At 44.1% G+C, this 15,436-nt stretch overlaps 1 protein-coding gene across 3 annotated transcripts in view; it reads left to right on the top strand.

Moving 5' to 3' along the window:
• Nucleotides 1-12,259, top strand: part of FBN1 (fibrillin 1) — a 153,539-nt gene extending 141,280 nt beyond the window's left edge. For 2 of the 3 annotated variants that reach the window (XM_065075856.1, XM_065075855.1), the window contains 12 exons: nucleotides 1,582-1,704; nucleotides 2,127-2,258; nucleotides 2,815-2,940; nucleotides 3,477-3,683; nucleotides 4,270-4,395; nucleotides 4,592-4,714; nucleotides 5,598-5,714; nucleotides 6,489-6,617; nucleotides 7,448-7,567; nucleotides 8,676-8,907; nucleotides 9,844-10,018; nucleotides 10,983-12,259. In XM_065075856.1, the coding sequence (XP_064931928.1) occupies nucleotides 1,582-1,704; nucleotides 2,127-2,258; nucleotides 2,815-2,940; nucleotides 3,477-3,683; nucleotides 4,270-4,395; nucleotides 4,592-4,714; nucleotides 5,598-5,714; nucleotides 6,489-6,617; nucleotides 7,448-7,567; nucleotides 8,676-8,907; nucleotides 9,844-10,018; nucleotides 10,983-11,372 (2,000 nt within the window). In that variant the 3' untranslated portion in view covers nucleotides 11,373-12,259. Of the gene's footprint in view, nucleotides 1-1,581; nucleotides 1,705-2,126; nucleotides 2,259-2,814; nucleotides 2,941-3,309; nucleotides 3,684-4,269; nucleotides 4,396-4,591; nucleotides 4,715-5,597; nucleotides 5,715-6,488; nucleotides 6,618-7,447; nucleotides 7,568-8,675; nucleotides 8,908-9,843; nucleotides 10,019-10,982 lie in introns of all 3 variants that reach the window. The other variant, XR_010475209.1, reaches the window with a different exon arrangement.
• The last annotated feature ends 3,177 nt before the right edge of the window (nucleotides 12,260-15,436 follow it).

The following is a 15,436-nucleotide window of genomic DNA, read 5'->3' as shown; positions in this document are numbered from 1 at the left end:
TTGTAGTTGTGTGCTCGAACAGTTCCTGACTTCAGACACAACTGGGGACAGTAAAGGAGCTTAAAAAGAAATACATGGACATTTGGAACAATGCATCTTTATCTGAAACAGAAAAATAGGTTCCTCCTTCCTGTATCCACCTGAACCACGGTGCGCTTTTCCGACTGTTGGGTGAACAGGCTTGCGGGTGGTGTCTGCTGCGGGACTTCCCACAGAGGAGCGTGTTGGGGCATGTTCTCTTCAGAACACTCCCCAGAAATGCTGCTTATTGCATGTATGGTTTTTCTTACCCCTTGGACAACCCGTGAGTGAAGAGAGACACTGTGGGTGATGAAAATAGAAACCAGACTGCTGGGGTTTGTTTGGGGAGAAACAGGGAACAAACCAGAAAAGATTAACAGTACAAGACAATTACCATGGTACCCCTAGGTTGAGTATTTTCCATGCTTTGGTCTCTCATTTCAAAAATAAAAATGTGAAAATGCACAAAGAACGGAGGAGTAAGGAATGGAGGAGCGTTGCAGAAGAGCCACAGAAAATTAATTAGACTGGAATTTTTCAGCGTGGAAAATGTGATTGAAGTGATATATAATTTAAATTTATAAATCCACAAGTGGTAAGGGTACCAAAAATAGAGGGAACATGTTAGACCAACCAAAGCAAACATTTTTATATGCATAATACTTAAGTTGTGGAACTCTTTGCTGCTGTGAGGCCACAAGTATAAATTGACCCAGAAAGGGATTGTACAAATTTGTGTGCTAATCCATCAGTGGAAATGAAGCTCGATAGTTTGGTTGTGGCTTTTGGCTGTGGAGGTCCTTGAACTGAGAGCCTGTATCAGAGGAATGATCTCTGCATACATGGTATGGGCTTTTTTAATACTCGTCTCCTCCTGTTACAACCAGAGAGGGGAGAATGTCTTAGGACATTCTGACACTCTCTTCTGACCTGGCACAGCTGTTCTTAAATTATCTGCCACAATCTATTTGTTTGCAAGCCCGTACAAAAGAATGCTTCCATTTTTGCATCAGCTTGCATTTAGTTTTATATACAGCTAGAGCTTCATTCACTTCCCTGTGGAATTTGGGTGAAAGCTCAAATTGCAGAGGAGGAGTTAGGGGAGTCCATGAACATCACTCTATAGCAGTAATTACTCAAGTAGCCCCGAGCGTATGTAAATGCACTTCAGAATAATGTTTCTAGTAAGGATATTGTTTTATGGAATTCAGTTTACAAAGAAGCTGAGGAAGTGCATCTAGAATTTAAAAATAACCAGTCATAAAACCAGCCTAGATGTGGAAAAGGCACAGCTTTAACCGAGACAGTATTTTGGCAGCATGAATCTGGATCTTGCTTCCATTGGCTGCTTGCCATTAAAGATATGGAAACTTCAGGTAGCTGTGCAAACATCCTCACGTGTCTGGTGCCCGCTCCTGTGCACAAATGCAGAATGAGTAGAACCGTGGGTCCCCAACTGTTAAAATACAGCCCTTAGTAAACTGGGATCTGTGGTATTGCCTGTACCTAAAACCTGTGCGTGCTTCACTCTCCCTGTGGTCTTTGCCGCTCCAAATCCAGATGTCAACGAGTGCATTCAGAACCCCCTGCTCTGCGCTTTCCGCTGCGTGAACACTTTTGGATCCTACGAATGCAAGTGCCCTGCAGGGTACGTTCTGCGAGAGGACCGGAGAATGTGCCGAGGTAAAGCTCCTGCCAGGCTCTCACAGTTACGAGATAGCGATTTCAAGTTCCTGCAGGGGTAGGGCTCTGACTCACTGCCCTGTTGGGCCAGAGTTTTAATCCTAGGAAGTAACTGAATCAGAAGGAATTTTGGATGAAATTCTATGGTTTGCATTATGCAATTGATTGCATTAGCCTTGTCCTGCCCGTAAACTTATACATCTGCATAAAGTGAGGTCGTATCAGATGGTATGGTTTTGTCTTGCCCTGAAAATGGGCATTTGGGAGAAAGCAATTTGCTCTAGGCTAGTGTATCTTACGGTTAGTTTAGCACAATAATAGTATGCATAGAGTTTGATTACAATTAAAATTCCAAAGTCAAGATTTACTACAGTGAATTTCCAGGATTGTCTGTATAATGAAGTCTAAACCTTGTGTTTTAGATCAGAATGAGTGTGAAGAAGGAATTCATGACTGTGACTCAAAACAGATGGAGTGCAAAAACTTAATTGGCACCTATATGTGTATCTGTGGACCAGGTTATCAGCGCAGACCAGACGGGGAAGGCTGCATAGGTAAGTGACACCAAAGTGTTGAAGCTCTTGAAACACACAGTTCTTCAGCAGAGCTGAAAATTTTGGATTTAACAAAGTGTTAATGAACTCAGGGGAAGAATTACACAGCTACCTGTGTAATGGATCTACTGGTGCTATATACTCTTTGCTGTTCAGCTGTGCACACGTGGGCAGTGAGTAAATGTGGATGTGGCTGTCTTTACAGTCAGTTTGTGCTGCTGCTGAATTGCTCTGAGTGAGGAAAGCAGAGAATTGAGCTCATTGCTGTCAGCTTGTTTTTCTCTATTAGCATGAATCTGTAGACCTGAATAATTTAAAAATTTTGGATGCCATTCAGAAGTGCAGCTGTAACCATGAAGAATTTTGAAAACTGGTGAGGAATGTATTGCAGAGAAAATACAGTAACAAAATACATAATATTGTGAGCTAGATGGTCATCTTCCCTCCGCAAGTTTAACCAGGCAGATGCACAGCTGAAGAACTCCATACAAATGTCTCTAACCTCCATTAATCCAGCAATGGACTTGATTTTTGTCATATCATTTCAAAAACACAGATGAGAATGAGTGTCAGACCAAACCTGGGATCTGCGAGAACGGCCGTTGTATAAACACCGTGGGAAGTTACAGATGTGAATGCAATGAGGGATTCACCGTCAGTGACACCCAGAACGAATGCGTTGGTAAGGTGCACATTAACACCCTAATGAACTATCGCTTTGATAGGAATTGTGGTTGGAATGTATAGTGAGAAAATGTGCTCTTGAACTCCACATACCTTTGGGAAGGAGCCTTTGTAAGTAGGAGCCCTCTTGCAAGTTCTTTCTTCCCGTGCTGCCAAGCGGCTGCTGCAGCCAGTGCAGTTGCGTTGACGTGCTGCGAAAGCCGACTGTTCGGTGCTTTCAGCTGGGAATTGCTCTGCCTTTTCTTTGGTCCTCATTTTCAACCAGTCCTTTTTCTCTGGGTTCAGACAGAAACATATTTTTTTATAAGCATAGTTTAACTTGTCTTCCAGCTTTTGCTAAATTTCCTGTCTTCTTTGTTTCCCTTAGATGTCGTGCTCTCTTTCTTACTGCTGGTAGTCTTTCACTCTCAGTTCCACAGTCCCAGGGTGAAGTATGCCCTTTCTTTTATATTTCTGACTAAATTCCTAATATCTCATGACCCTCTGGAGGTCGTCACCATTAGAATTCTCTGCGATGCATAATTTGCCTTCCAGACAACAGAGAGGGCTACTGCTTCACTGAAGTCTTACAAAGTATGTGTCAGATCGGATCAAGCAACAGGAACTCTGTCACCAAGTCTGAATGCTGCTGTGACGGTGGCCGAGGCTGGGGGCAGAACTGCGAGGTCTGCCCCTTCCCAGGCACCGTGGCCTTCAAGAAGCTTTGCCCTCATGGCCGAGGATACATGTCTAACGGAGCAGGTACTGACTTCTCTATTAAGGCTCTCTTGCACAATTCCAAATTCAGCGATAAATTATAAACTCCTTTTTTGTGTGTTTGAACACTGTGAGGTCCTAAATATTTTGGATATCAGTTGCAATTTTCCATCAGTTTTCATGTTGGGAGAGTACAGTCCTTTGGGAGGAGGGTGCGTAGCCAAAGGCCCCGGGTCATGAGGGATCCATCCCAACTTGGCAGATATTTATTTTGCATGCTGGTTGATTGACACGCACTCAAATAGGAATTTGCATTCTCACATTTGAGTGTGTTGTAAATTAGATTAAGAGTTATTTGTGTACGTGAAAGCCAAGTCATCTTTGATTTATGGAGGCCAATGTATGATCAGTTCGCTTCCACTTCTTCATTCCATTTGAAAGTTCTTATATTAATCTTTCATTCCATATTTCTCTATTTAAGATTTCTCTTTAAGCTGTGGAATATTTTAATATTTTATGTAACTTTTTAATGTAGGGTGTGGGTTTTTTTCATGTCAGGTCACAAGAATCTGTTGAAGCTGTGTAAAATCAGTTCTTCTTCTGTTGTCAACTAACTCTCATTTAATTGCAGATATTGATGAGTGCAAGGTTATTCATGACGTCTGCCGTAACGGGGAATGCATCAATGAGGCCGGATCTTATCGTTGTCATTGCAACCTTGGCTATACTACAGATATAACTGGCACTCTTTGCATAGGTAGGTTTTTCATTATGGTGTGTCTATATAGAGGAAGTTTATTTCTAAGAGGTTACTTGAGAAAGGAAATACAAAGATTTTGACAAATGAGAAAAGGAAATGTCACTGTTAGAATGCTTTGGGGATTTTGATTTCCTTCTGATGCCTCACAAATCTTGATCATCACCACTGAGGTATCTGGTTTTGCTTCTTCTAGATCTGAATGAATGTAATGAGTCCCCCAAACCTTGCAACTTCATCTGCAAAAACACGGAGGGAAGCTTCCAGTGTTCATGCCCGAAGGGGTACATCCTGCAAGAAGACGGGAGAAGCTGCAAAGGTAAAAATCAAGAATTTACTGTGTAAACTCTGGGTTTTGCAGGCAAATACCACTCCAAGGACATTTAAATTATGTAAATCTGCTTCTCCTTGATACATGTATTTCCACTAGAGACAGTGGAGGCGGCCTGTACGGGATGGAGCTGGTGTTTCTGTTAGTTCTTTGATAATCTAGGTGAAGAGTAGATCCATGGGAATTTATGCAGGCTGATGGCAGCTGATCTTAAAAGACTTCCTAACCAACAGTATATACAGTTGGTCTTATTTGGGTAGGCAGGTTGGTTTAAGCTGTATTTTTCAGTGCTAAGTGTATCTTAATGGATGCAAAGATGAGTACAGTTTGCAATGCGTTGTCCAGCATCAATAGAGTTTTAACCTGCCACCTCTGCAGCAGCCGCAGTAAAGGACAGCAGTGCGGGAGAGATTTTGAAAGTTTGTTATAATTTAATTTATTTCTGTATCTTGGTAGCAAAGATCTGACTGAAATCGTGCAAGTTAGAGCAGCAATTGTAAACTATATTTTCTCTGGAGCAATAGAATGCTTCAGCGCAACAATGTTTTGCAGTCTGCCGTTGCTTCTCATGAAGAGAATGACTTCTCAGTTATTGATTGCAGTAAGAGCGTTAATTATGTAATTGCATCATTCCAATAGTTGAGAGTGAGGTCTGTAATCCAGTGTTAGCATGGCCACCAGCGTAGCTCCAAAGTCCCAGTTGTGGGGCTTCATATGAAAGGATCTGGAAGCCACTGTGGAAAGTGAGATGTAGATTCTAAAGCTTTATTTGATACGCTGTTTATTGGTAATCAGTTCTCTTCAAGTCCAGCTGAACAGTCAGATCCTCTGTAGGGAACCGAACTGAAAGATGTTTTCGTGGCTTTTTTAGATCTCGATGAATGTGCCACAAAGCAGCACAACTGCCAGTTCCTTTGTGTCAACACTATTGGGGGTTTCACCTGTAAATGTCCTCCCGGATTCACTCAGCACCACACAGCCTGCATTGGTAAGTGACGCGGGGATGGTAGATGCAGATTTGCGATTTATTACTGACTCTTATTCCAGAAGCAAAGTAGCAAGGAGATGAAATCGGCTTCCTGAGAAACCAAATGGAAACATAAACCAGTTTCTGATCCCGGTCCTGCCAGAGGAGAAGATGTAAAGAGGCCATCCCTTCTACCTTTGTTTTCGTAATCTCTGTCTTTGAATTTTACACTTGCAAGAAGCAGACAGTGAAAACACCAGCTTGGAATCCTTGCCTTACCCTTTCTTACCCATTGAGCAAAAATAGTTATTATATTTCCATTCCTGTAGTTCACTGCAGGACCCACATTAGAGATCATGTCAAGGCTTCTTGAAACAATAAGCATGACACATACATTTCTGCAGTTGTCCTTTAACCACATGCCCATTATGTCTGTGGAAATGTTAAACACTTCCTGCAAAACACTCTGCTTTGCAAGTTGGGTCCTGCTTGTGGCAGTCTGGTGGTGCTGTGGCATTGCTGTGAATTTGGGGGTGTTTGAAGACTGGAACATCACCCCCATAGGTGAAGAAAAGGAGTGCCTTCCTATAGCAGCTGTTAGCGTTTTCAAATTAAAACGTAGGTAGCGTAAGCTTTCCTTCAGTAGTGCAAAGTGCAAAGTGGAGAGGGCAGTAAGACAGCTACGTCGCTGGTGTTTCTTTACCTTTTGTCACAAACCATTCATTGTTGGCATTGCTAAACGGTCGTCTTCACAACAAGGAAGAAAAGTAACACTCAGGCTTTGGTTTCCTTCAGATAATAATGAATGTGCTACTGAAATCAACTTATGTGGAGCAAAGGGCATTTGCCAGAATACACCAGGAAGTTTTGTTTGTGAGTGTCAGCGTGGCTTCTCACTCGACCAAACCGGGCTTAGCTGTGAAGGTAGGTACAACACAGCGCATTTACCTGGGCCTTCGCTTGCTTTCCTTCATCTTCTCTTAGCCATACTGTCATCCAAGGAGGGACCTATGGAGTAAGCATGTATAGATTGAAGGCAAGTGGGGTACGGAAATTTAGCACCAAAGCAGTATTTCTCTTCATGGACCTGAATCAATAGATATATTGCAGGATGCTAAAGAGCTGGACAGATATTTTCTGAGACTTCACTTTAGCCTGGAATGTTTTAGTTTAAGTGTTGTAAGTTCATCAGACTTCTGTTGCATCCTCCATGGATTTCTGAGGGCCTCACCGAGGACAGGAAGCCTTGCATGTCCAAGGCGATCTGCTAAAGAGACAGTTCAAGGGCTGCAGACTTTATTCCTCTGGGTCCCTACAACCTCTAGAGACTTCTGCTGGGTTACAGTCTGATTTGCTCTGAAAAGAAATATCGTGGGATTCCTGGGCTGGAGGCTTGGGTCAAAGCAAGGGACTGTCTGCTGTGGAGCTGGGAGCCTTAGGAAAGCCTTGGGGGTCCCATATACTAACGGCTTTCTGCTGTCTGCTCCATAGGAGAATGCAAAACCACTGAAAATTGTGGCTGAATTTGAGCTTTCAGTGGTTTTCAGCCCTAAGTTACTTGCTGTGGAGTCAGAAATCTGAACCTGAAAGTTCTGAAGTGGTCTCGCAGCACTGGCCAGGTTGTTGGAAGATCCTGAAATATACCTCTATATATACAATATATGAATATATATGACTATTTGTAACATACTTCTTCAAATATAGTGTAATTTGATCTTCTCTCCCAAAACTCACCATGTGTCTCCCCTTTTTAGATGTTGATGAATGTGATGGAAACCACCGGTGTCAGCATGGCTGCCAAAATATAATTGGAGGATACAGGTGTAGCTGCCCACAAGGGTATCTCCAGCACTACCAATGGAACCAATGTGTTGGCAAGTCACGTTTAAAACTCCTACATTAAATGTGTGTTACAGTTGTTAGCAGCAAGAAGTGAAGGGCGATGGTGCAGTTTGCCATTATTTTCTTTTTCTTCACTATCTAAACCTTTGTTGTATCACAAGTCTCTGAGCCCTTGTAGATGGGGCTGCGTGTGCAGAGCATTGACGTTGGATATGACTTTTAGTCACCTTGAATGGGCTTCATACAAGCTGGTCTTGTGTGGGTACCCAGAGATGTGTTGTTTGACCTCTCTGAGAACAAAGGGCTTCATAACTCTGTTTGGCTTTCTTTGCTTTCAGAAACATAAAAACGCCTTTGCTTGTTATCACTGTGGTGCTCTAGAGAGGTCTCTGCTTTTAATTTTGTTTACCAGACCTCCTGACATGTTATGCAGTCCTTGCTGTGACGTTAGCTTGCTCCTGCTCCAGTACTCTGTGCCTGTAACGCACAAGGGAATCAAGGAGGGGGCACAAACATATGGGCTACCTTTAAAAAACTGGCCATTTACAGTAAACAAGCCTGAACTGACCTTGGACTCCTACAGCGCTGCACTGGGGAAGTCTGGAAAAGGGCTGGCTCAGAATGTGGTGGTCTCTTGTATCTACAGCTGCTTGTAGTTTTACTTTACTACTTGTTCCTGTACCTTGCCTGTACCTCATATTTAAATGTGAGTGTGTAGGGAGGGATTTTCAGTGCCTGGAAAAGGTGCCAGAGCTTGATTCCTTACTCTTTTCCTTCAACATTGAATAGCATTATGAACATGGGATTACTAGACCAGATGGTTGGCTGTACAAAGTTTTATTCTTCTCAGTTGTTTCTGGAAGAACAACAACAACCAAACAAACAAACCCAAAAAACCAAATTGCCTCCTCTGCTTCTCTGCTCTCCTGAGCATGGGCTGATGTGGTGTGAAGCATCATCTGTAGAGCAGCCCGAATGTTGCTGTGCTGTGTGGTTGTGGTCATGTCCTCGCGACCGCTGCCCCCGCCAAGGGCCTTGCCTGTGTCGGGTGCGGCAGGAGGTTCAGCAGCCGTCAAGCACAACGCATTGGACTACAGCTGGGAGTAAAAGCTAACATGCTATGTTCTGCTTCTTTTCCAGATGAAAATGAATGTCTCAGTGCACACATTTGTGGAGGAGCATCTTGCCACAATACTTTGGGAAGCTACAAATGTATGTGCCCTACCGGATTTCAGTATGAACAGTTTAGTGGAGGTTGCCAAGATATCAATGAATGCGGTTCTTCACAAGCCCCATGCAGTTATGGTTGTTCAAATACTGAAGGTGGCTATGTCTGTGGATGTCCACCTGGTTACTTCAGAATAGGACAAGGGTAAGGGCTTCTCATTTTAAACTATCAGACTGTCCTGTCCAGAGCCAGGGGGGTTGTCACCAGTGAAAGGGGGACAGGATTTGGTGGTGCTCAAGAGCTGACTTTGGAGATGAGGGAGGGGAAAGGTAACCAAGGGAAGGGAACAACATGGTTTTAATGCTGAATGAATTTGGTGAAGGCTACCAGGTTAAATTACCTCCTTTAAGCTTCTGCTTTCACCTCTCTCCTGCACGCCCTAGCAGCTGGCCAAGTTCTCTGAGCTTGCTACTTCAGAGCTCACACTCCTCACTGTGATTTGTGGTGTATCACTTGTCTCCTTCAGAAAAAATAACAACACCCCCCCCCAGCTCCAAAGGCAAATGATATTATACAAGTGGCTTCACCCACTGGTTGCAATAACAGTTCTCTGTGCTCTTACGTTCTTGTATGTTCCCTATTCCTCTGTGTTCCAAATGAATATTTTTTTTAATGTCTGCTTTATCAAGAAAAGCAATTTCACTTTTCCCGGTGGGAGCATTAGAGCTGTGCATCATGGTGGAGCAAGCAACTCAAATGGAAAGCAGACTATGGCTTAAATTTTAGAAGTGACCAAAAACTTTGGGATACACGATGAAAGACCTCACTTTTCAGATTTTTCAGCAGTTTCTGAAAACTGGTCTCTTTTAACGTGTTCCAGATTGGATAACAGAAATGTTTTATACTGTTAAATATTGGCAGGTCTCTCTTAGGCAAAGCCTTGTGGAGCCAGGTTCCCACAATCAGACGTTGCTGCATTGTGGTTCATGAGAATTTTGCCTGTTGACTTCAGCAGAAATTTTTCATAGGAAATGAGTGCAACATAATGACTTTAATATTTGTATTCACAGTCCCCCAAATTCAGCTTTTGATAAGATCTGTGTCTCACTGGAATTCATTTTGAGTTTCTTCCTTCCTCAGACACTGTGTTTCTGGAGTGGGGCTAGGCAAGGGTCAAGGACAAGAGCTTTCACTCGGTGGAGAAGTAGATGACAACTCCCTCTCTCCAGAAGCTTGTTATGAATGTAAAATCAATGGCTATCCCAAGAGAGGAAGGAAACGCAGAAGCACTAATGAAACAGCAAACGAAGCTGAGGTAATTGACCCTTTTTGGGGGGAAAGGGTTTGTGGTTGTCTTGTGAAAGCCAGTCTCAGGAGGCGGTGTGCCAAGAGACAATCCCACGGGAAAAACGTCCACCCCACACAGAGCAGAGCAAGGAGCTGGTTTTGGATGTCAAGTAGCCTGTGCAGGCGCTTTCTGAAGTTGTCCACTGTCCTTAGGCAAAGGCCATCCTCTGGCGCCCTGCACACCTCCTGGCTGTCACATCAAACACTCAAATGCCCATCCAGCTGTCTAGAGTGAAGTCGTAAACTCTTTTTCTTCAGTGTGTTTCTGCACTCTCTGCGATTAGTGCTGTGACTAGTGCTGGGTTTGTCTCAGAGGTGACGTACAGCTTCCCTTGTTTTCCAAATGAAAGCGTTGCAGCTGCTGTGCTGTCTGAAACGCTGTCATCCTGCCCCTGCGGCGCGGCTCACGCACGGGGGGCTCGGGGAGCCCCGCTACCGTCGCTCGGAGGTGCGGGGCGATGCTGCTTTGCCACCGGCCACCCTGGCTCCGCACCTGAACAAAGCAAATCTTGCAAAGCAGAAAGCTCACCTAACTGACGTGCCTTCCCCACAGACCCCGCGCTCTTCTGCACATGGTGGTCACATCGGCTTGTGGTTCCCCTGACAGAGAGGAGGAATAAGCCTTTGCTGCTCTCTCTGCTCGCGGACTATAAGCACAGAGTGACTTTGTTTGCCAGGCAGTGGGACCCGTGTGCAGAAACTCTGAGTGCGTCTCAGGCTCCCGTTACCCTCGCAGGGACAGTGACAAAGACCGTACTTTATCCTGACAGGTCCTACGTCCATAATAGTGGATTTGACAGATAATATTACAAAAGTCTCCTTTTAAAAATTATTTTATCCATAATGAATGAGCTGGGCAAGAAATACAGACACATAGGCACATGTTAAGCGCTCTCTGACAAAACCGACTCACATTGATTGTTCTTGTGCAGGATCAGCAAGAGCTTGAGCCGCCAATCAGTCTCGCCAGCTGGGACATCGAGAAAGCAGCAGTCTTCTCCATCAACATCTCGGATCTCAGTAACAAAGATCGCATCCTGGAACTGCTTCCTGCCCTCACAACACTGACAAACCATAACCGATATTTAATTGACTCCGGAAATGAAGACGGTTTCTTTAGAATCAATAAGAAAGACGGGATAAGTTACCTTCATTTCACAAAGAAGAAGCCAGTGCCTGGAAACTATTCATTACAAATCAGTAGTATTCCACTCTATAAAAAGAAGGAACTTAACCAGCTTGAAGAGAAACATGACAAAGACTACCTCAGTGGTGAGCTGGGAGATAACCTGAAAATGAAAATTCAGATATTGCTTCATTAATTCATCAACCAAAGACCAAATAATTAAACCAAAGATAGGTAGGTAGGACTGAATATTTCTCCCAATCAGATTCTCCATATCATAGGTACAATCTTACATGAGTACATTTGTATGAACGAGCACTATTATATTATTACATAAACAAGGTACAGGATGAATACCCTAGCTCAGAACAACCACTTCCTCAGGCTTTTAAGCGTAGCTCAGCTACCTTGATATGTTGAATCTTGAAAACTGGGACTTTGATCATTGGAAGTTGGCCACTGATGCTGAGCCGTGTCATCATTTCAGCAGAGGTACAAGAATGTGCTTTCAACCGATGGACAGCTCTATTTTTGTAATTCTTAAACTTCGCTTCTCCAACTACAACTTACTAGGTCAGCCATTTATGATATCCATTTGGTGCTAGTAAATGTTCAACCTAGATTTATAAATGCACTGTAATATTTACACAACTTAGAAGCCAAAATTGCCATTATTCAGTCTAAATACTTCAATCAACCAAAGTTAGCTCAGTAGTTTATCTCAGTTATGCCTATAATACATTACATGTAAATTAAGTGTGTGTATACTGTAATCATGCTATTTTTATCAATGAAGCATTTGTAAACTAGATTAATAATACCCTTAATGTGAGGGTTTGTAATGGTGCTTATAAGACCAACTACTTGTTAACTGTATACACAAACCTGATGATAAAGTTTCTGTGACTTGCCGAAATGCACTGAGGTCAGTAGGGACCATTAAACATTCTCAAAAGTCAGATGACAATCAGTGCCATCCTACACCATGACATTATGTAACGTGTCAAGAGTGCCCATAGTCATTCATATCAACAAGGGTTCAATGTCATAAATGTCACAATAAAACAGTTTTTTTTTAGTTTATTCTGTGGCCTTGTATTCTTGCTCAGAGTGTGAAAAGCTGCATTCCCGTGCCTCAGGCATTATCGGTAGGGTCGGTTGTGTATCTGTGCGCAGGTGGTTTCTCCTGCAGGTGCGCTGCTGCCATTCGGTCATTCTCCATGCAAAGGAAGAACAGAAGAAACACGGAAACCTGCCCAAACCTAAAGAGCAGCGGACCTCTGCCAAACGATGGTGTGGCTCCAGAAAGCAAGTGTTAGAACGTTTCCATTGACTTGACCTGAATAATCCTTTCAATAAGTAACTTTCATAGCCAAAACATGCAGAAGTGGATGTTAAATCATTACAGCGAAAATACATTTTATTGATTTGGAAATACTTGTTTGCTAAAACTGCCTTTAGATATTCCATTCTTTTACCTCTACTTCAACAGCTATTGTCAAATAATCTAAGAGTGATAACAAAGGGATAATCCAATACCAAAAGCCATCACAAGTTGTAGCCGGGTTTTAACATCAGCTGAATTATTCAATGACGTGGGTGTTCTCGTATACGCAAGTGCTGTGTGTATCTTTGAGCAGCTACAGAACGTTGTACTGCGGTGTGATGCTATAAAATCTGGAAGAAAAAAAGAAGCAAGTGTTGTTGCTGAAACTGCTGACTGGACAGCGCTGTCGTTGATAGAGGGAACATACGTTGTGCTAGAATAGCTTTGGAAGGGAAATGTACTGTAATAATTCACCCCAAATTGTATTATTTTCTGTAATTGGATTTCAGCTCTCTTTGATTTCTTCTGCGCAACAAACAGAACTATATAAAAAGGAGCTTGTGCACAGGGTTACTTTGATATTTTTAATAGACGGTGTCTGGATTTTATTTATTAGTGTGCCAAAATGTCGAACAGTGTATTTTTTCCACATGTTGCATAACTCTGGCAAAACATAATCAGCACTTCACGGCTGTAAGTGGCACTCTTATTTCAGCAGCTTGGTGGGGATGTTTAGTGCCAGCGTGCAAGACCGTATGGTGTAGAGTGAAGTGTCCAGCCTGAGTATTTTCTTTCCAGCCCTTAAACACTGAGAGAAACTGCGAAGAATGAGTTCAGAAAGACCTGTCAGGACTCTGTAGAGCTGGTTTAGCATTTAAGCTGCCGTATAACACCTTATCATGGCAAAGGTTCCTCGATTGTTTTCCAGCAGGCTGTGTGTTGCCTGCACAGTTCTGCAAATCACCTTTGTTATGCTGCAGAAACAACATCTTGACAGCATCTCTTTTAGTGATTTAAAAACGGCAAGTCCAGTCTTGCTGTCCTGATTTGCACATAAACGCCCATTCCCTTGTGCAATTATTCATCTGTCTTCCTGCAGCAGTGCCCTGTACCTGCTATGTCATTTTTGCCTGTCAGTTTTAGTTGCTGTATGTGTACAATTATTTACATTTGTTTGAATTCCTGCAGTTTCCTTAGTTACAGTGAAGTACAAAGGTCGCATAATAATATTGCGCGAGACCTGCAATTAAAAAGTGGTTTGTAACCTACAGAGTGATTTAAAGTAATTTCCTGTATTTGATTTGACAGTGGGATCCCGGAATGCCTCTAAGCACTGGGCAGACCGAAGCAGAGGTCTTTCTGAATGTGTATCCTTTTGCAATTAAATGGTATTTTTCAAATGCAAGGAAATGGCAAAATCTTCAATTTTTTGAAAAACCAGTGTGGCTTCCCTCCGCTGCGGTCGCGCTTGTGACCCAGCATAGATGCATGCACGGACAATAAATGTAATTTTTGGTTAACAGAGTTTAACAAAGATGGCTTGTTACTGTACATTTCGAATCATTCTCTTGCTGTGTGTTGTAACTATATCTTGTAAACTTGACAGCTGACGTGTATTTTGGCAGAGCATGACTGTTTCCAGCCTCCCTTTTAAGCTGACTTTCAAAGGACCTGAAGTGTTTGCTTTCTTATGGCAGGTCCCAAAGGGTCACGCTCAGGTTTTCTCTAAGATAAATGTTCTGCGCTGTGATTCAAGTTCAGCTTTGTGCTTTGGAAGAGCTAATGTGGTCAAGACTTCTCAGCACAGACCGGCCCGAGCTGTTTGGAGAGCCGGACAGCACGGCTGTTGCCCGACAGCTGCCTGCGCCGTCCTGGGACCAAGTCTGGGCAGCACCGCGCCAGGTAAGTGCGGTACGAGGCAGCGTCAAACCCGCTGCGCGAGGCCGAGCTGGGCTGGTGGCGCTGGCGTCGCCAAAGCCTTCTCACTGCTTTTCAAAACTGATGTTTGGTGTGAGGCAGCTTGTAGGATTCCCCCTTAAAACTGAGGCTGGACTTGAACCGTTAGGTTCAGGAGTACCTCACGGTGCTCATGTGGATGTGACGGCTGCTGCCCAGGCGAGCCGGGCTAACAGCCTACGCTGCGCTGCAGTGCTGCTCCTTTCTCGGTAGGCACCAGGCAAGAAGGAGGCAGCAGCTCTTCAACTTCACTGCTGTGCCAGAATATGCTGCATTTTCAGTCGCAGAGTGGAAGCCAGCGCTGAGCAGCTGCCGAGGCCAGGGCTGCCCGCGGAGCCGCAGGAGCTGCGTACCCCCCTCAGTGCCCCAGCTGCCCCGTGCCAGGTAGGACAGGAGCTGATGGGACAGACCAGCTTCCCCAAGCTGGGGTGACTGGGCCCAGGATTCTGCCTACTTCACCCTCTCCTTTGAGCAAGCCTTTAAGCTTTTCTGCTTTGGTTGGCTTCAGGTTGAGGGAGTGGCCAGCAACTAAGGCCAAGACATGATGTACAGCAGGGTAATCCAGTAGATCCAGGTTGGCGGTGTGCTTCCAGAGTATTTGCCCAGAGTGAGCCCTTGTGTTATCGCAGCCTTGGCAGAATAACGCTCGGCTACAACTCTTGTGTTCAGAAAACCCCAGAGCTTCTAGTTGCTGTCTGTGGCTCAGGCGTGTTGGGTGCCTGCAGGAACCCGTGCAGCCCCTGCGCGAGCTCCTGCGGTTACACACCTGCGCACAGGTGCTCTGCGTGCAAACTGCGCATCGGCAGCGCGGGTCCAGCGTCTCGTTAACCCGCGCGATCACGCTGGTTCTGGATGCTGACAAAACTTAAGGATGGGCAGACAGCTCTAATTTGGGGCAAAATGTGCCATCATTTACACTAATGAAAGTACAAATGATTGCAGAGGTAGAAAGAGGGGGGGGAAAAAAAGGGAAGGGG

The sequence above is a fragment of the Columba livia genome, chromosome 11, assembly GCF_036013475.1.
Source record: "Columba livia isolate bColLiv1 breed racing homer chromosome 11, bColLiv1.pat.W.v2, whole genome shotgun sequence".
In the NCBI taxonomy this organism is placed as follows: Eukaryota; Metazoa; Chordata; class Aves; order Columbiformes; family Columbidae; genus Columba; species Columba livia.
The sequence above is the reverse complement of the archived record's forward strand: the minus strand, read 5'-3'. Positions and strand labels throughout refer to the sequence as shown.